The sequence below is a fragment of the Meleagris gallopavo genome, chromosome Z (genome assembly GCF_905368555.1).
Source record: "Meleagris gallopavo chromosome Z, MGAL_WU_HG_1.1, whole genome shotgun sequence".
Taxonomy (NCBI): Eukaryota; Metazoa; Chordata; class Aves; order Galliformes; family Phasianidae; genus Meleagris; species Meleagris gallopavo.
The window spans coordinates 53,529,321-53,549,534 of NC_139435.1; the positions used below are offsets into that span (position 1 = coordinate 53,529,321).

The 20,214-nt window shown below is 39.0% G+C and overlaps 1 protein-coding gene across 2 annotated transcripts; it reads right to left on the reverse strand.

Annotated features, from left to right (window-relative positions):
* Positions 1–962: 962 nt before the first annotated feature.
* On the reverse strand, positions 963–20,117 carry FKTN (fukutin). 2 transcript variants are annotated; one of them, XM_085214569.1, is made up of 10 exons: positions 20,040–20,117; positions 19,686–19,874; positions 19,148–19,207; positions 14,591–14,794; positions 12,806–13,083; positions 11,404–11,536; positions 10,141–10,270; positions 8,905–9,038; positions 6,822–6,949; positions 963–3,421 (listed from the first exon to the last, which is right to left on the reverse strand). In XM_085214569.1, exons 1-10 carry the CDS (start codon positions 20,079–20,081, stop codon positions 3,208–3,210), a joined length of 1,512 nt encoding a protein of 503 aa, XP_085070695.1. In that variant the 5' UTR covers positions 20,082–20,117; the 3' UTR covers positions 963–3,207. The 2 variants fall into 2 exon arrangements, with proteins under 2 accessions (XP_085070695.1, XP_085070696.1); XM_085214570.1 differs by having other exon boundaries at positions 3,230–3,421; positions 6,835–6,949.
* Between the last annotated feature and the right edge of the window lie 97 nt (positions 20,118–20,214).

Sequence of the window (20,214 nt, forward strand, 5' to 3'; positions counted from 1 at the left end):
CTCCTTGGACACAATCCTACAAGTAGTAAACATGAGCTGGGTGCACAACCATGTCAGAAGACATGCAGAAGTATAATGTGCTTGTGTAATTGCAAGATCCTTTTTTCTAACTTATTCCAACCATCTTTGTTATGGATTTCTATTGCTTACATTTTGAAGACAATAAAAAAGTGAACAGCAACATATACAAGCTTGGGCTCCCTTGTAGGTCAGTCTGACAGTGCTTCAAGACACAGTATTTGTCATCTTGTCCACCATGGCACTCTTAACAGCCTGAGGAATCTGATTCCAGAACCAGTCAATACACTGGCAGACTGGCTTTGCTGCTGTTGAGATTTAACTGCAGAGTTATGCATAACATACCCCTGGACTGAGAACAGCAACGTAACTTTGTAGTTCTCTACTTCATCATGTGCTCAGTTATGGAAACAATCTGGTATATCATCTTGGAATCATATGAGGTCAAAAATGTGTTCTGGTTTAATGAGAACCAACAAATGTTGTGGAACAGGTGCAAGCTATCCTTCTCAGTTCAACTTTCTACTCTCTGCCTGCTGACTTGTTTTGCTCCTGGTTCTCCAACTCCTCCTTCTGAATTCAGAGGAAGTTCTTACTCTGCTGACAAGCAAGGCAAATACACCAATATATTTTCGGCAAGCAAAATAAAGGCCACAGGATTCTGGTAAGCACCAACGCCTGATGCTATTTTGCATTCTTTTTCAAGCAAAAAAATCTATTTGATGAAGGGGACACTGGAAAAGGAACATTAAAGGAGAATATATTAAATACTCCAGTGTTTTGAAAAACAGCTTTGCAACAGGAGCTGCGAGTATAGATGAATGCTGATGAAGAATTAAAATGCTCCTCTGTGAAGAGCTTCCACTGTGAAGAAACCAGGGAGCATTCCATTGCAAGTGGCATGAAAATGTAATGATAAAACACCATCGCTAGAACACAGCAAATCAAATCAGAATGCCAAATCAGATCTGGCATAGCTGAATTCTCATCAAGTTTATTAAAAAATAACAACTCAAAATAAACAATCACTAAGCAGTGTAAGAAACAGCTCGAAATTTTTACCTTTACAATATTTCACAGTAACTACAATGACTGTGTTAGACATGTTGCCCAAGATGACAAAATAAAGCATGAAACCACAACTTGAGCAGTAAATTAGAATCTCATTCTTCTAATCAGTGTTAAATATTTATTTGTATCTTCTGAAAATATTTTAACTCGAATAACTTATATACAGTTATCATCAAATATTTTAGAGATCCACTCTCAAGGACATGCATTTTTTTCATTACAAATTCTTTCCATCTATGAAGTCAAAAATTTGACAGATAGAATCTGTCCTTTGATTCTTAAAAGATTGCAGTTGCAAAACTTGCAGGCTGATTGTACACTGTTTAGTACAGAAGTCAGTGACAACAGTATTCTGGGCAGTAAAATCATGAGGACATTGGCTTTTTCCATTCTAAGGAACAAAATACAAAAAAAATATACCTGAGAAATTATCCCTTATGATGCAATGTTTATGTTTGCAAGTAAATGGCAATAGTGGGATGTCACATCTTGCTCTTCTTAATTAGGCAAAGCTACAGTACCACTTCAAGACAACATGACAAGTTTTTGTCAGAAGCTGTATAATTCACTCCAGTGCCTCAAATGGCAGGAGAACTCTGGAACACAGAGAACTAGCAGGGAAATGTATGCCACACACTCCAGGATGAAAACTGCAAGACCCAGAGTGCACCTGGAATGATACAGCGCTGGAACAGCCCCACGGCAGCGGCTATTCCATCTCTTCAGAACTGTATGTATCTGAATACAGAGCTGAAAATTGCACACGGACAGAATGCAAACCATACACTGAATCTTGCCATGTGGAAGAGCTGCAGATTGCTGATAGCCCTTCTACTTTAACAAGAAAAGAGGGAATCTAGATCTGTTGCAAGAAAACAAGACAAATGTTCAGTACTTTGATACAAGTTCATAAGTAACCCTGGGTCTGTATCACATACTAGTCCTAACTCACAAGTAATACTAATGGTCTCATCTTCTCTGCACAGCAGGACTGGAACAATCCTGCTCATTTCATATGAACGCAAGCTCATATGAAAGCTATTATCCCTCCCCAAAACAGAGAACAAAAAAGCTTATTTCACTGACCAAAAATGTGACCAGAAATGAGAGCTGTCAGGCTTGCACCTTTCCCAGTCAAAGCCTAACATACACTTGCACTTCATTTCCAATTATGCTGTTGCGAATTTGATGGAGCAGTTGGTATTTGTACACACTTCTGTTTACACTTACAGAAAAGAGCTATGATTCATACTGACCTTCTGTGAGCCCCTGTTTAACAGAAAAGTATCACTTCCCTCATTTTTAGAGAGCAGTGACAGATATGGTCCACTAAGATCTGCTCAGCCCCTACAGAGGGAACACCAATTGGGACATCAAAACCAGGTGGTGTATTAAATGGGAAATACTTTCCTGCAGCATACACCCTCAAGTTTTTTAAGAAACAGAGAAAAAAACACATAACATTCCCTGTTGTTAATACATGCAGTTAGTTCACAAAAAAAAACCAAACAACTGTTACTGGAAGATCTCTGATGCAGATTGTGCTTTTGATTCTTCCTTCACTTAATATTACATCATAACCCAACACATGCAGAGCAGGTGGGTCACACAGGTTCTGAACTGAAATATTGAAGAGGCAACCCCCTCACATACTGCAGCAATACATCAGTCTCAAATTAAATGCATTTATGGGACTCACAAATTGAGTGTTTAAGAATTGTAAATCCATGTCAAGAAAAAAATCAGGAAAAAAAACTAGAATATCTTGAGGATTTTCCGTCCAATCTTTCTTGAGAAGTGAACGGTCCCAAGATTTTGATGATCCCCAGATCAAGCAACTTGGCCATGGGTTTTGCTTTAATAGTCAACTGCCATACATTTACTGCAAGATTTTGTACACTTTTACTTTCAGCTTTCCTTCTCCTTAGTTTCCACAATCTACCTTTAATCTTTAACTATGTGGACAACTCACAATGAACGTGTAAAATTATCTGTAATAAATGGAAAATGTCTCTTCAGGAAACAGATGAGGAGTTACAAAAGTAGCAGTTGAGAGACAGGAAATTACAGACTGACAATTTCAAGGATACCAGACACTTTCTGGGAGCAAAGAGATGTTCAGTAGATTTGAATGACTTCATCCCATTCATCAACAGGCCAGACACCGTTGTACTGCACATTGGATGGTGAGTTCTTCCAGTCCCACGTCTTGACAGGAACCTTCCAATCTGGGCCATAGTTGGCTTCAACATACTGCAGGGTCTCACAGGGTACATGGACCTTGAGTTCTACAAATTCAGTCCAGCACAGAGTAAACTTCGGGAAGAGATACCTGCACCACAAAAGGACATGGACACCAGCAGAAGACATGCTTAGCACATGTAAGTCAATCCACGGAGAAAGCGAGCAACTGCAGTGAGTGGCCAAGTTACATTTGCAGATTTTTTTCTTATTTCATAGTTTTCTAACTATGAAGCATCATTTACCAACTGGACGGGTTTTTTTTTTTACCAACAGTAGCTGGTAAATATTTGCCACACGTTCTCAAGGAGGAGCACTTCTAATTCTACTGCTGTTTACTCCCATGCTGTTCTCTCACGTAAAAGAAATTAGTCCCTGTCTCTTCTTCTGCACTTACAAACTGAAATTAAGCTACCATATTTGAAGGATATCAAGATACTTGACACTTTTTTGGAAAGGAAGATTTCAAATACAGCATGGAAGACTTTTCTGTGAGTCAGATGTGGAAATCAAAGGTATAATTTTTTATAAATAAGTTTTTATCTTTCTTCAATATCTCATGAAACAAAGCATTCCATTTGCCTTCAGTAACCCTGCTTAAACACAGTGCCAGACTTGGAGCAGCTGCAAAGAATTAAGATACAGCTGCCACTCTGTACTTTCTGTAACCCCCGTGGCCCATTTAAATTAATATATATTCTACCAAACCCTGTTTTTTGCCTGTTCTTTTCAGCAGGGGGCTCAGTGTAGGCCCCACCCAGAGATACACTGATACTACTAGAAATTGACAGCTTGATCAGAAAGACATCTGATAGGAACCCTATATGTTAAACCAAAGTGTATGCACCATTCCTGCAGAGGATCACTATTACTTCTTAAGTCTTCCACAGAAAAGTGTTCTCAACATTATTTTTCACAGGTTAAAAAAGAATTGGAAGTAGTTAGCACTTCTGAGAAAAGAGTTAAAAGACTTGTGCATTTGCATGAATTAAAAATCTAGCAAGTTCCTCCAAGTACAGAGCCAATATTTTTTCTAAAAGCTGAGCAAACAATTTCAGAAAATAAAACACCCTTGCTTTCATGCTTTAAATGGAGGTGAAAAAGAGTGATCAAGCACTTTTTAATTTATATCTAGGGACTGACAATTAGCTTTAAACTGAACTAAAAAGAGAAAAAAAAAAGCCAGCTACCAAGGGAAAAAACAAGATACATAAACTTTATTAGTGGGTCTATAATCATCAAGAAGATATTTACTTCTTATTAACCCAGGAAATCATTCATCTATCAAGCTGAATTGCAGTGGGCATGCATGCATAAGCAAAAGCTATCAGCACACAACTCAAATAATACATCTTCCAAAAAATGAACTCTGAATAATCAATTTTAAGTTATCTGTTCATTTTCCTTAAACTAAACTACCTAATCTGCAAATTCAAAGTCAGTAAGAAACTCCATCAAATTATTTTTCTGAAATCAAATCTTTACTTTCCCTGATGAAAAATATTAGTGTTGTTGAGACTCCCCACCTCTGGGATTCTTGTTCATTGTTCAGCCATTACAAGTGGCTTGGACAGGGCTGGGTGCGTTTGTGCACATACACCAATCGCCATTCCTTCTTCCAATTTCAGTCTCATCAATCAGAGAAGATTTTATGCTTACAGAAAAGCCTCTATGTTAAGCAGTTACAGAATTAACTCATTTTAAGGATTAATGCATACAGTATAGATTTGATTATTGTGAAGAGTTTTTGTAAAGACACATTCTGTGCCAAGAATGAAACTATCTAGCACAAATCTTTTAAACAAAGAAAGAGGTTTCAGCTCTTGTTATCTCAAAGACAAAATTACGGGGGATTTATGAGTTTGCCTGCCTCTGCAGTGTTGTGGGAGTATTTCTATACATAAACATGTAAACCATATAGCAAGATTTGTATGGCTTGGAAACCCAGTTGCCAAGGAAGAGAAAAATGGCTACTGAAAAATATTTTCTGGACTAAATGAGAAATAATTCCATTCTTCATACTTTTATTTAGTAAGATATGTAGAAAATACATTGGCAAAAATATTTAGCTTTTTGGAAAAAAAAAAAGACTTTATTCTCCATTTATTAAAAGCATAAATATCTCTGAATAGAGCCACCTTCCAGATTTGTGATGATCCAGCAGCAATCAGTTTCTCTTCTGATACAAATGAACAGCAGGTGAGATTTAGGATTCAACATGACTAAACAATCACTTCACTTTTGACTGACCTCTCTACTTCAGCTAGTCAAAATTTTTAAAGTGTGACAGCTAAGAAAAATTGAGGGTCCCAGAGTCTGCTAGTGGAATGCAATTTTGAAAGAGATGTCAACTTTACTGGAATGGAAACAGATATGAAACAAGTACAGAAAAAAGAACTTTATGGTCAGCTGCTTGAAAAAGACATATAAAAAATCCTCCCTGATCTTGTACAGAAAGAAAAGAAGAAAAGACATTTTACTTGCTCTGGACAGTCATAAAACTGTTGTATTCTACATAACATATTACATTTCCTATGCAGGAATATTCCAGTAATTCTTCCCCTGGTCTATTTTTAAGTGTACCTTTTGACTCTGCTTGTCAAAGTATCTTCCCAATCTTTGTTTATCATTTCAGAACAAATAAATGTATGGCAAAGAGTCACACACTATCACTGTCTGGATGACAGTGCACAGTTCCTGTTAGCTAACAGTAAAGCAAATGCAGTTCAGGCAAAATGTGGAAGATAATGATATCCTATGTAAGTCAACAAGGCTTTCAACCAGTTTACAAGTGTCTCTGGGAGAAGATGGATAATGGAAAGAAACAAATCTAATTATCAAAACCTCTATTCAGCAAGTTGAATAGATTAAGAAGCTCTTGTACTTATTTGTTGTTTTAGCACCGAAAAGAATGAAGCAAGAAATGTGGTATTCTATTTAAAATCCCATTCTCAGAACTTGAACAACAAGAAGGTCTGTAATAATTATCTGCACTCCTGTCACATCATTATAGTCAATGAAGTATTCCAGATCATTACCACAACATCCAAAACTATGGAGTTTACTTTGGAAGCACAGCTGAGGCTTTCTGGCATAACACTTGTCAAGACAGATGCCTAAGGATTTGTTTTTCACTTAGCATGTTTGTAAAACAAAAAAAAGGTTTAAGAAACTTCGTTCTCATCTTAAATTTTTAACTTAGCCCTTGCACACTCCTGGTATCATCTGGCTCATACATGACATGACAATGTTGTTTCAGATTTCACAAGAAAACTAGCATTCGACAGGCCCAGCACCTCTCCAGTAAGGCATAGTATTGTTCTCTTTTCACTTCTGTAGTCTCAAAGTACAAAAACTCCTCTAATTCTCCCTGATGTGTGCCACAAAGAGCACAGACTTTGCCAAATAAAAAAAACACAATACAGAATGCTAACGCTAAAACCTAACTTGTTCAGTTTCTTTCCAATTAGAGGTATAAATCCAGTTCATACTTAAATTTCTTGCCTGACTTTGCCTGAGTTCCTCCATTCCATATGTAGTCATCTTCTTCATAGAAGAAAAAAATATCAAGTTTCACATCATCATCTCCCTGGAAAGAGAGTTCCAAACTGTCTTCTACCTGCAAGACAGAAATACAGATTATGAGTATAAAAACACAAGGCCAGCAGATTTCAGGGAACAAATTTATTTTCAATAATGTAGTGGAAGTGTAGTAGTGCATTTTCTACAGATATTTCCTTATTTTTGGTGCCTTGAGAAAGCTACAAATTTTCTGCCCCTCAGTGAAACTGATTTCTCTTCACCACCCCAAAGCTCTGGCACTATCTCCTTGCTTTCTGCCGCAAAGAGCTATCTATTCAATGATCAACTGCAATGTCATTGTGCCCAGGAAGTAAGCCAGAACTCCAGCAATTTTCCAGGAGAACACAAAAGAGCTGTGTGAAGAAAGGCAGAAATCTAAAGCAAACCATTTTCCACTTAGATACTTATGGTGAAGCAGATGAAAGTAGAGAACGATGACCTTTCATTGCCATGAAGTCTGCCACTCTATTTAGAAAGCAACTAAATGTAGCCCTTTCAAAAGAAAAGGTATTACAGTATTGGTTTAAAATAAGATTTTTAAAAGTGCCTGTGTTGTGAGCTAACTCCAGTAGGCTGATAAGCACTGCACAGCTACTCACTCACTTTCCTTCTCACTACCAGGAAGACAAGGAGCAGGAAAAGATGAGCAAGAAGAAGAGCAAGAAAACTTGTGGGTCAAGATAAGGACAGTAACTGGTAAAGCAGAAGCTGCACAGACAGGCACATCAAAGTAAGGGACTAGTTTGTTACTTCCCATTGGCAGGCAGATGTTCTGGCAATTCCAAGAAATCAGAGCTTTATTATGCATAACAGATACTTGAGAAGACAAATGCCATAATTCCAAATACTCTTCCCTTCTTTCTTCTTTATCCCAGCTTTCTTTACGAAATACCCCTTTGATCAGTTTATCTGCATTTGCCTCTGTCCTCTTCCAATTTTTGTGTAACACCACGCTAGCAGGGAAGCATGATAAACAGAAAAGGCCTTGATGCTGTAGAAGCACTTATCAGCAAGAGATAAAAACACTGGGATGTCCTTAACACTGTTTTGGTTGCAAATCCAAAACACAGCACCATACCAGATACTCAGAATAAAATTAACTCTACTGCAGCACAAACTGATATGGCTTGCCACACAAAACTGTTAGTTAGCTCTAACAGTACTGTCCACTTAACACCACAACAAATCAACTTTTACAGCTGCATTTGCTCTGCATCCGGAATAGAAAATGGCTTGCTTAAGGCTCCCAGCTACCCTCACACAAGTCACACAACAGCCTACTGCAATCCATACAGAAATTGCTACCACCTGAGAATGCCACTTGCTAAAAGACTCACATAAAAGAGCAGAGTAATATCAGTGAATAAGCAAGTGATTAGTAAGTATCTTCATTTAACACCGACGACAACACCTTCTTTGACAATAAAAATGCTCACTAGCACCAGCAATGATAACTTTAATTGTGGTTGAACCTTCACATCCCTGTGCTTTTGTTTGTCTTCTACCTTTACATTCCACTCTGCAGCTTACACTCCAGAAAAAGATAATAAGGCATAAGCTGATAATGGACTAGCCCAGCACCCACCTCAAGCAGTCGTTTACTTTCTGCTATCTTTGCACATAAGATACAGATAATCTCAGAGCTGTTACCAATCCACTCTTACAATCAGCCACAATCCAATATCAAATTCTATCTCAAGTATCTCTAGCAGCACTGACACAAATTAGACCCCTCTAGAATTCTATAAAATTTCTTCTGTGTAAAATTCACTCTCCTCAAATGAGATTGAAGCCTGAATGAAGTAAGAATGGTGTCTTCTCACACAGTATCCCAGAGAACATGAAAAATCAGTAAGTCTACATGTTTAGGTAAAACAGGAGGAGAGTTCAGATATCCAATTCTACATTTACTACATTCTAGTAAATGAACTGCAGCAGTACTCAAACTTACTAACCTACAAAAATTAAGTGAATTCTTCCTTATCAGTGTACCTTGCCAAATTTGTGCTTTAATGGTAATCCTGCTTTCTGAAAGGCTGGAATGATATCAGCTTTGTAGTCCCTTATAAAGATCCCCAGGTCCACATCTTTGCTGTAAGGAATGACATTGCACTGTCTATACCATCCTGAGAAGTGGAAAAAAAGAAAAAAAAAGAATTAGTTAACTTCGGAGCATGAGAAATATATCACAAAACAAAGGCAGTACAAAAATGACCTATCAAAGGGTAACCAGACTGAAATCCTCAAATGAGGTCATAAATAAGACTTCTGCTTTCTCTAGTAACAAATCAATCACACTGAAGAAAACAGGACTAACACACTTATAGGCACCTCCTTTCTCTATGAAGTCAGGAATGTGAAAGTACTAACTCCTAAAATGAAAATATTTTCAGCTTTCTATTCTAAATGTCTTCCAGGAAAGTATATTCTTTATCTGGGTCCAAATCTAACAAGAAATGAACAGTTGTAGGGCTGTAGCCATGCTTACAATTTTCAACAGTTACTTTAAATGGATTTGAAGCACTACTGTAAAACACTAAGACAAGAACTGGGACATTCTTTTGTTTGTTTTATTAATGTAGTTTCAGTAACTGTTCATTCAGAAAATGATATTCTCTAGGCCAAAAAAAAAGAAAAATGTGACTTGTTCATATGTGAGTTATCACAACCTATTTCAGTAAGGAAAGGATCTTCACTAACGAAAAGATACTTCTTTCAACTTTCAACAGAATTAAAAGCTTGTAGTGCCTACTCTACCAGTTTTTTTTTTTTATTAAAAGACTGTGTTTTAAAATATATAAATAGATATTACATTTGCATAAAAGCTCAATGATAAACATTAAAGTGCATGGGAAGAAAATCAGGTGACAGCCTATAAGAACATCAGAAAAATATGTTCATCATTGTATCTTCCAGCCAGCACTTAGCAAATTTTAAGCCACACAACTGAGAGAACTTGTAATTACTTTCCAGGAAGAGAAACACAGAAACTGATAGCAATCCTTAATGCTTTACTTGGAATACACTCATAATCTCCAAGGCGCAAGTTTCTCAAGAGAAATCAGGAAATCAGTTTAAGAGAAAAAGGCCTTATTTTAATAAAGCTGAAACAGAACATCTGCTTCACACTTCACAGATACCACCTTCCAGCTGCTAACCTCAGGTGACATCACAAATGCAGCAGAGGATAAAATGTTTAAGATTTCAGATCAATTAAAAATGTTTTACCAAGGCACGTTCCACTGCTCAGCCAGAACTTTACTCCCAAGTTATTCAGTATCAGGGCAGCCAAATGCAGCAAGGATTTTGCTTTTTTTCTGAATTCCACTGCATCAACAGAGGCATCATCAGGATATACCTGAAAAGCAAAAGTAAGCTGTTATGAGAGAGCAAATTTCTCCATCCATTTTTCAGCATCTTAGGAAAAAATGACCTCTGAAAATTTATTTAAGTAATACCTGGGCATTATCTTTTCTCATACACATAGTTCAGTTTGAGAACATGCACTGGAATCGCAGGTCAAATTTCAACTCTGAAATGTCAATATTTGTCTTTTCCAAAGCAGTGTAATGTAAAGTCACAGTAAAATAGAATAAGACTACGTATATTAAACAAAGATAGTGGTAACAACACACACAATTCCTAACTCTGCTCACAGAGAAGCCAATACCCATAGTTTAGGGGAAAGCAGGGATGTAGTCACATTTGAGCATATTACAGGTTTATTTGGCGCCACCAAGTGTTACAACTGGATGTTCGGAACTTCTGCTACATAACTGTAGCAACGTGAATGGAAAACTACGCCAACTACAGCTCAGTAACATCTTCTGTTAAGAAAAGCCAAAACCATAGAGGCAGTCTGGGCAAACGTTGCCAAATCAAACCTGCAAACAATGCGCTGACCACTCGACTTCAGAACCGATGCTACAAGCAGCTTCTGGGTGACAAACACCTCAGTAAGTTTCAAAATAGAAGCCAGCTGCTTATTTCAGTATCGAAGTTTAATATGCTTTCCCAAGCACACTTCCTCTACCTGTGGCAGTTACTGCCCGGAGGTTTCAGAGAATCTGAAATCAGAACTAGGAATGTAGTATTGCAATACATTGCTCAAATGAATGTAAAAGTAAGGATTGTTCAGAACTTTGAGAAATGTTTTAAGTACAATTTTAGACTACAAAGATGCAGAATATGAAATATGTTTAATGGTGAGATCATGAGAAAACTGTGGACAGGTTAGTTACCCCATCTTTTCATAGTTTTGAAAAAGGGGGAAAAAACCCACACAAATCAAAAAGAAAGGCCGTGATTCTTCAGTTAAAGTTTTGATTTATTACCATTTACTGAATTCTGTTGAGTCCCAGATCCTATGTGTTAGCTTTATGCATGTGAAAAGTTGCATTTAAAAAGAAAAGTGATGAACTGTTTGTAGGTTTGGGTCAACTGGTGAAAATATGCATTATATCTCAGAGACACTACTTGATTACCACTAACCTGAAAGAAAGCCCGAGCTTCTCTGTACCTACATTCAAGAAATCTAGAGTGTGACATCTCTTCTAGAAAACTGGATGGATTTTTTGGAATTTGAACTTTTAAGTCATCAAGAGAAACAAGCAGAAGTTCAGGCCTGCACGGAAAGAAAGATAATAGGTTACTCAACTCAACTCCTTTACAAACTACAAGCCATTTTGTCCTCTAGCCCTGCTTGAAATCTTAAAACATAACTCTATCAGTGACTCCTCTGTCCAAACTTACTCAAAATGAATTAAGAAAGAGGAACAAAAGCTTTGATACATCCTCATATCCTTCCAAATTTCATTTAAAAATAAATTCTGTGCCTGTAAGCCCATACTTGCCTTTTCAGATCAGCATTTCCTTTACTGATTCATAACTTACACTAAATTTATTCAGATCTGCTGTTCAATGCTCTTGAAAATTCAGGTTATTTGGTTGTCTAAATACGGGACAGACTTTTAGAATCAAATTTCAACCTGTCCACAGAGGCTGTTTGCCTTTGAAGTTTAAAAACCATCAAGTCTTCACAATGAGTGAAAAGAGGTATTTAACAGCTTACACAGTCATTTTTAAATGTTTAGGAACACAGTCCATATAGCTTCTGTGTTTTAAAAGGAAGAAAAAGTAGTCTCAGCTTTAAGGAAAAAAAAAAACACAAATAGATTTATTTTTACCTGTGAAATGTCTGGCTGTTTTAGCATGACACTAACACATGCCATACAAGAATACTGCTCTCAAAGCATAGTGGTACGTGCTAGGCTTTGAAAACAGCAACAAGATTTGCCACCATCTGTATTTTCTGAAGCACTGCTATTGAAAGCGCTTTAACAAAAGGCAGACGTTTACAGTAACTTCACCAATGTGATGCAAAGTTTAAGCATAAGACTAGGGACAAATAATTTCAAACACTTTACAAAATCAAACACTTTACTAAAGCAGCACTTTACAAATCTAGGTTAAAAAGTATTCGTTGCTACTTTTCTGCATGATATAAATGTCACTTTATACACATTCTTTAACACCGGTCATTTATTAAATTATTACTAAGCAGATTTGTGTTGCCTTCCACTTTCAATGATGTTCTATATCTGTATTAAACTCTTGGATGCATAAGATTGCAGGAAGAACATCAAATACGTACCAGTTATTACTGTATCTCCTGCCACTTAGCTTTACCTCTCTCATTTCTCATTTATAAATGATGAGAAACTCTTGTTTTCAATAACCAGAATTGGATGTACCTCCATAAATTTACCTCCGAGAGCTAAAATATCCATGATTCATTTTAAAATTTATAGAAAAGGTCAACTTAATATACAAGAGAAAGAAATTATTTTGGAAATGATGCTATAGCCTTTTGCCTCCTTTGTTGTGAACTCACTTTTCATATGCCCCAGGGTAGCGACCAAAGTGGAGTTTCCGGAAAGGCACAAATTTTCTGTCCATATGTTGCTTGAGCCTTAGGGGGCCATGCCAGAGGAAATTACCACTCCTTTCATAGAACACCACCAGGTGAATGGCATGAGATGCTAGTTTAAAAATGTAGTGCAAGGGAATTTCAGTCCCAGACAGGTCATCCATCCCATCCAAGCGAGGGTCCTTATTTAGAACCTTTAGCCATTGGAATCCCATCTTCTCAGCAGTTCTAAAAAGTCCCACCTAAAAATGGGAGAGAGAGAAAGGCAGAAAAAGGGAGAGAAGCTAAACAGAAGAGAAACCAAAATTGAATGCTAAAGTTATTAACTGACATTATTCCCATTTTTCATTTTCTAATCAGATTTAAGCATCAACCACTCAACAGTTTGTTACAATCTAAAGATTAGGAAACAACCAACTGCTGTATTTCCTTTTCTTAAATTTTGGCCAGCAAATTGTCAATAAAACAATACAGTGAACACTGTAAGTCTTTTCTCAGCCACTACATTGTGCATTTTGTAGCATTAACAAAAGAACTCTTTGTTGAAACTCTACATAAATAATATGAAGTGTAATCCATGATCTTTATCATAATTAAAAGCCATTTTCATTACTGCAGTAAAAGCACTCGTGCAGTTATCAACAGATTTTAAAATTTTAAATATATTAATGTTAAGCCACTGCCTTTCCTATTTTCACTAAAACAAAAGTATGAAATTCTGTCTGGTAAGAACCAATCAATCAGCACTTGACAACCCTTTCAGTTAATCCTCTGGATTGTATAGATAGTAAAAGTAAGGAATGGGGAGATGGAGTTCTACTACAATTCTGCTACACAATCTTATTTTCAGCTCCTTTAATTTCTTTACAATAGTAAAACCACTGTCGGATCAACTACGGAGCATGAGCACTCTTCGCTTGGTTAGGACTGCTTCAGTAAAATGGCTACAGATCATTTTAATATTTCTTGATGGGGCTGTGGAGAGGGACGTGAATGAAAAAAGAAAAAGGAAAAAGCTGTTTATCACTGGCATCTGTAATTTGTATAATTTAATCCCTTATGTATTTCCAGATGCCACAGCTGAGGAAATTATCTTGGATTTAATTTTGTCCTTTATCCCCTACTATATATCCACTTTTAAATGCATCCACTTAAAAATCTCATGCTGCTGAAGAAAAGCACCAGGTGCTACTATACTAAGTGACAAAACAAAATGGTGCAAATACACAGATGTACTAAAATAAATGTATATGAGCAGATTATCATAATCTTTCCAGCCCTGTCACATTAATACTTGCATTTTCTCAACAGATCTCCAGATTCAACATTTATTATGGCTCTATCTACATAACAGGCTTAAAGATTTCCCCCTCCATTTTAAAATATCAATCTCTTTTTCCTTTTTGGGGATGGCACCTTAACACAATTGCTTCCAAATACTGCAGATAGCTTCTTAAGAATCTTCTGTTATCAGCAAAGGCTCTCAATACCTATTTTCAAATCAACCGTGTGACTTTCTTCAAAGCCAGGGTTACCATTCTCTTTAGAAACAACTCATGTGTGTCTAAAACTTCAAAGGCGCTTGAATGAATACCTTTTACTTTAAAAGAGTTTCATCTACCATCACTCTTAGGAGATTTACATCAAATTCTGTGTCCTTAATGCAAACATGGAAGCATGATGACACAAAATCCTAGAACAGGTAAATGCATTAAAATACACTATGTGAACTGAAGAAAAGAAACTCACTTCATGTTTCCACGCTTTGTCCAGTAGTGCAAACGTAGTGAAGTCTCTTGGAGCACAGAAGTACTTGCATTCTGGACTAGGACCATCGGAAGAACTTCTGATCTGTTCAATGTCTTTATCAATAAGTCCCAGAATTAAAGGATCAATCAAACACACTGGTATGTTGTGTATGGATATTAAGCCTAGGAACTTCCTAACCACATGCTGTTTGACAGAGGAGAAAACTAGAAGTTAGAGACATCATTTGTAAGCGTACACGAGTCAGTACATTAACTCTTGACCAACTGATAAAAGGAAATCTTATCACCCAATGTGCCTTATCTTATCTGAGTGTGCCCTTACTTCCATAAACAATTGCAGAAACTGAAATTCTTCTTTCAGAAGAGCAGTCTACTCTCACCCACTCTCTATCTCTAAGACTAGAGGAAAAAACTTTCATATTCACTTAAAAATTTCCAGAAATTAAAGCGCTTCAGAGTGGTGTAATTAGTGGAATAGCCTCTAAATTAAGCTCTAGATTTTTTCCAGTTCCAGATCAAGTTGGAAAGCGCTTAAATAAACTAACAGATGCAGATGGAACACACATATGGGTACTGAGGGAACTGGCTGATGCCCTTCTGAGGCTCCTCTGTTACATTTCGAGTCTAGAAAGAGCTAAATTCATACCAATTCCAGAAAGAAGGCTCTGGGGAACTCTGGTCAGCTTTATCTCAATCCCCAAAAAGCTTCTGGAGCAAAAGCCCCTGTAATGTCACATGTAAGCATACAAATGTCAAAAGCGTGACTGGGAAAGCCAGCCAAGTGCAAATTGCACCTAATGACCTCGCTGCCATGGAAGAAATAATTAGCTCTATGAGCAAGGGGAGAGCAATGGATGCTGTTCACATTCTGATTTTAGCAAGTCAGTTGACCTACTCCCACACAGTATCCCTGAACCTTAAGTGGAGAGATATGTACCGGGTAAATGCAACAGAAGCTGCATGGAGAACCAGCTGACCAGCAGGCACAGGCCTCTGGATCAGCTGTACCATGCCCTACCAAGCCCTGGTTACTACTGGCATCTCAGCAGGGTTCAGCCCTAATCAACACTGCCTTGTAGCTTTATTAATAATCTCTACAATAGCAAGGAGTGCATTCTCAGAAATCTGGTAGACTACACTGAACTAGAAGATCATTCAGTATGCTAGAGGGCAGGACTGCCATTCACAGAGACCAAGAAAAAGTCCAGTGACTCATACTGATGGTGACAGGAAGCACAACGAGGACAATTTGGGCAAAGGCAAAGCCTGACATATGGGATGGGTGAAATTCACCTAATAGGAAAGGCTGGGGCAACTGAACATGAGAAACTGCAGAAAGGTACCTAAGTGTTCTGGAGAAAAACAAGGGCAGTCTACAGAGCGCCAAAGACAGCTGGGTTAAACCAGAATTAGGAAGACACAATCTGGAGATCTAGTTCTGCCTTTAATAACAGCATAACTAGGAAGTACAGAGAGGATGAAGCCAAGTTTTTCTCAGAGGTGCACTCTTGCAGGCACATTGGTTAGAAAATAGGAAGTTGCAATCAGATGTTAGCAGAATTTTTTCCGAGTATATGATCAGATGCCCAGAAAGGTTGCAATATTTCTATTCTTAGAGCTATTGGAAGCTTAGCTGGCAAAAGGCTGAAGCAACCAGATCTGGCTGGCTCAACTCTGCAGAAAGTGCTGAACTTGCATCCGCTTCTGTGGATCTAACAGAATGATCATATGGTAAATACTGAAAAGTACACGCAGATTGCCTGGACTTTATTGCAACAAATTGGTTGTGGCTGATTCTCCACGCAGACAAAACAGATCTCTCCTATCTCACCGTTTTCAATTGAGTTTATGCTTAACACCTTAGGTTCAACAGAGACCTCTGCTGGAAAGACGGAGACTAAGCCTGTTGGAAAAAAAAGGCAACCACCCAGCAACCATAATAAAGAATGGCAAACGAGAGAAAGAAGGAAACTTTACAGTCCTTACAGAATCACTAAAAAGACCGAGAAAACCACATTTTCAGCTCACAAGTATAATACTAATCCTTCATGGAATGCTCTCAAACAGTAAAGTTTCATGCAAACACTGACTGCATGATGCAGTCACTCTAAACCAAAAACAGGAAGGGCTTTAGAAAGTAACAAGCAATTAAAAAAAAAAAAATAAATCAAGACTTGTGTGAATCCTGAAAGCTTAAATCTTTGTACATGATTACAAATCAATCACTGTCTTTCCAAAAAAATATGTGATAGTCTTAGCTTAGTCTGCTGATAAGAGAATAAACTTACTCTAACTACAAAACATCCTAAGGAAATGAAGTTCTTTCTTCCATGACTTTTCCTGAGAGACAAAGTCAGCTATGATTTACTTTATCACTATTAGGAATTGTGGGAAATAGAAGATAAATTTTAGAACAGTGTTGAGCACCTGCTGTCATTTACACCACTAATAAGAAAGAAGCTTCACGCTACACACTGTCTATCAGTAACACTAACTACCCTTGATGCCTAATGTGCACAAAGCATGATTTGGCAAGGAGGCAGGAAGAACACAGGGCATTCAGCTGTGGCCACACTGCCTAAAGAGTAAAATATGTACTAAGAAGGCCCTGTGCATGGGGAGAGGATTTACTAACTTGACTCAGAGGAGAATTTTGGTCAAGTACATTTAAATGTCCATGGCACAGGAACAATTTACAGCAATAACAGCTGCAACTGCTATTAAAATTGTAGCTGAGACGTTTAACTGCAAGAATTAAATTTCATGATGGAAAGTACAGTTAAAATAAGGAAAAAAAAAATGTTTATAACAGCACTGCTAGGCTTTATATCTAGTTATATCTCAGGGTTTCTAGATGAGGCACAAAAAGGGAAAACAACAGTCTACTGTCCAAGCTACTAGTCCACCAAACTGACCCTGGTCTTCCAACTCAAGCTCTCATACTCTTACAATGAAATTAATGAGTCCCTCCAAACAGATTTCAATTTCCAACTTTCAATACTGGTACAGGATTCTGACTTCAGAGAGGTAGAAAAACATGAGTGAAGACAGAACATGGATCAACAGATATAATCGAGAGAGCAGCACACTACATGCGCTCTACAAGCAGAGGCAAGCCCACCCCTTTAGTGATTTCCACTATACTCAGCCAGAAGGCAAGCAATATGCTACCCTTATTTCTATAATTACAACAAGCAGTTCAGACTGATGAACAGGAGACTAATCTGTGCAAAGATGTCTACTTTTTTTTCCTTGTTACTTCTCCAGGAAAACAGGTGTTTCTACTTGGAACTTAAATCAGCAGGAAGAGATGATCATGGTATCAAGCAGAAATTCATTCACATAGAGTAGTTTGGACTCATCATGCAGGGACTCAAAAGGAAGGAGCTCTAAAGTAAAAAAAAAAAAAAAAAAAAAAAAAAAAAGGGACCATAGACCATTCTGCTCAATTATGGATAACCCTGTAAGATCAAGTTAGAGCTAAAGAGAATTCTGCCTACAGAATGGCAGGCTGGAAGCTCCACTATGACTTTATCACCTAACACCACATTAGCGGTTCCAAAGAGGATGATAACTCCAAGAATTGCAAGAGTCTTCGTGCCGGCAAGCAGTCTACAGAACAGCTGATTTGGATTATTTCCAAGTACAGTTCTTAATACGAACACCATTCTTTCTGCTCAGCAGAAACAAGGCACTTAAATGGCTACTATTTTGCTAACTAGCAGCATTATCATATTGCATCCAAAGCAAAGGGCAATTAGCTCCTAGCACTCCTTCTCCTTAACCACCTTTGCTGTTCTTGCAGGAGATCTGTCAGTGAAAGACTTCTGTACATAAATACTAACTACAAGTATCTGAGTATCTGTACTTAGGTATACCACATACAAATTTGTATTCAACTGACTTTTTCTTTCCTAGGACTAACATGATGTTCTAGCTGCAACGAACCCAGCACATCTTCAGTAACACATAAACTAAAGCATGCAATTTTGAGTATGTAAGGGCACTCAAAACACTTGCCCTGAATGCTGGAATGCAGCAAGTAGCAAATGCTGAAACGTATAATTTTCCTGCTTGTGAAGAGCTTTATGATCCAGCATACCCAGGTAAGAAGGACCACCTAGCAGCTGGCTAAGTGCGTGCAGCAAGAAAGAAGTACTACCCTGCGACCTGCTCACTCTTCTATAATGATACTATCAAACAAGCTACAAGCCAAAAGGCCAATCTTCTCAATACTCTGTCTGAAAGCACATGAAAGCCTAGATCAAAAGTTCTGTCAGAAGGAGATTTGATTCTAAGAGTATAACACAGCAGAGGCGCGCACATGCAAAGACTGCTAGGCTGCAACCCTTTCTCACCTCCAGGGTGAACAGGTTTGAAACATGTAATCACCTCGCTCAGTGAAAGAAGTATCTCTCATTTCTTAACGCTAAAGCACTCCCCAGCAAAGGGGCGAGAGAATTAGGCCTTGCACGTGCATTTCTGTGCAAGTTCTCTGAGAACCACAATGGAACTGTGCAGTCAGTGACGTACATACCCATCTAGTGCTGTCTTGCCCAGACTGGCTTCCTCTGGCTTTTGAAAAAACTGCTCCATTCTATCAAACACAGAGAAGGGAAAATAAATAAGTTTCAGCTGAATGTCTGCTTGTGATCTCTTAACAATATTTTCATGGGCATTTATCCAGTTAGCCCTTTATGATTATGCCTTCTGTCACCCAACTACAGCACTGGAAGAGAAACCAAAGCCTACTGCTGTGTTTATTATTATTTAGATAGGTCGACACGAGCCGTGGGGGCAGGATCAGGTCTCGGGTTTGTGAGCAGCGGTCAACAGTGGGGTGACAAACACAGGCAGCGTTAGGCAAGCACCATGGCGGCAAAGCAGCAGGACTGCGCTCTGCTCTTCCCAGACGCAAAGCAACTTCGCGTTGCTGGAGCTTATTGAAGCCGCGAAGTCACGGCAGCTAGCAGCTCAGCTCTCAGCCTTCACAGTCGATAAGGAACGCATCACCACGGCCTCATTCACAATCACGGACTGCGGGAAAGCGGCCAAAGGCGGGCGGATGGTTTTACCTTCTGCGACAGGTAGAATTTATAGTAGTAGAGCTGGAAGAGGAGGAATACCAGGCTGGTCAGGCTCAGCACAGCCAGCACCACGTTCTTGTTGACCTTCTGCATCAGTCCCGGGGCCGCACGACAACGCCACCCCACAGCAGCGCCGCGCCTCTCATCTTCCCCGCTGCGCAACGCCCCGCCGCCGGCCTGCGGGGAAACGTGAGGCGGGAGGTGTCGCACGCCCCTGCGGCGCCACTCGGGCCGCGGCAGCCGCGCTCAGGCGGACGCCGCAGCGACGAGCTCCCCGACGCAGCGCCGAGCTCCCCCGCCGCAGCGCCGGGCCCCTCGCAGATACGGAAGGGCCGCCCTTACCTGCGCCGCCACCGCCCGCTCCGCGCCGCCCGCTGCGCGCATGCGCACCCGTTCCGGCGCTGAGGCGCGGCGCAGCGCCCCGCCCGCCCTTCCTCCCTCCTCCCCCCGTTCTCTCCCCGCCCCGCCCCGGCGCAGCCCTAGGACGTCCGCGCGGCAACGAAGGCGGCGTGCTATA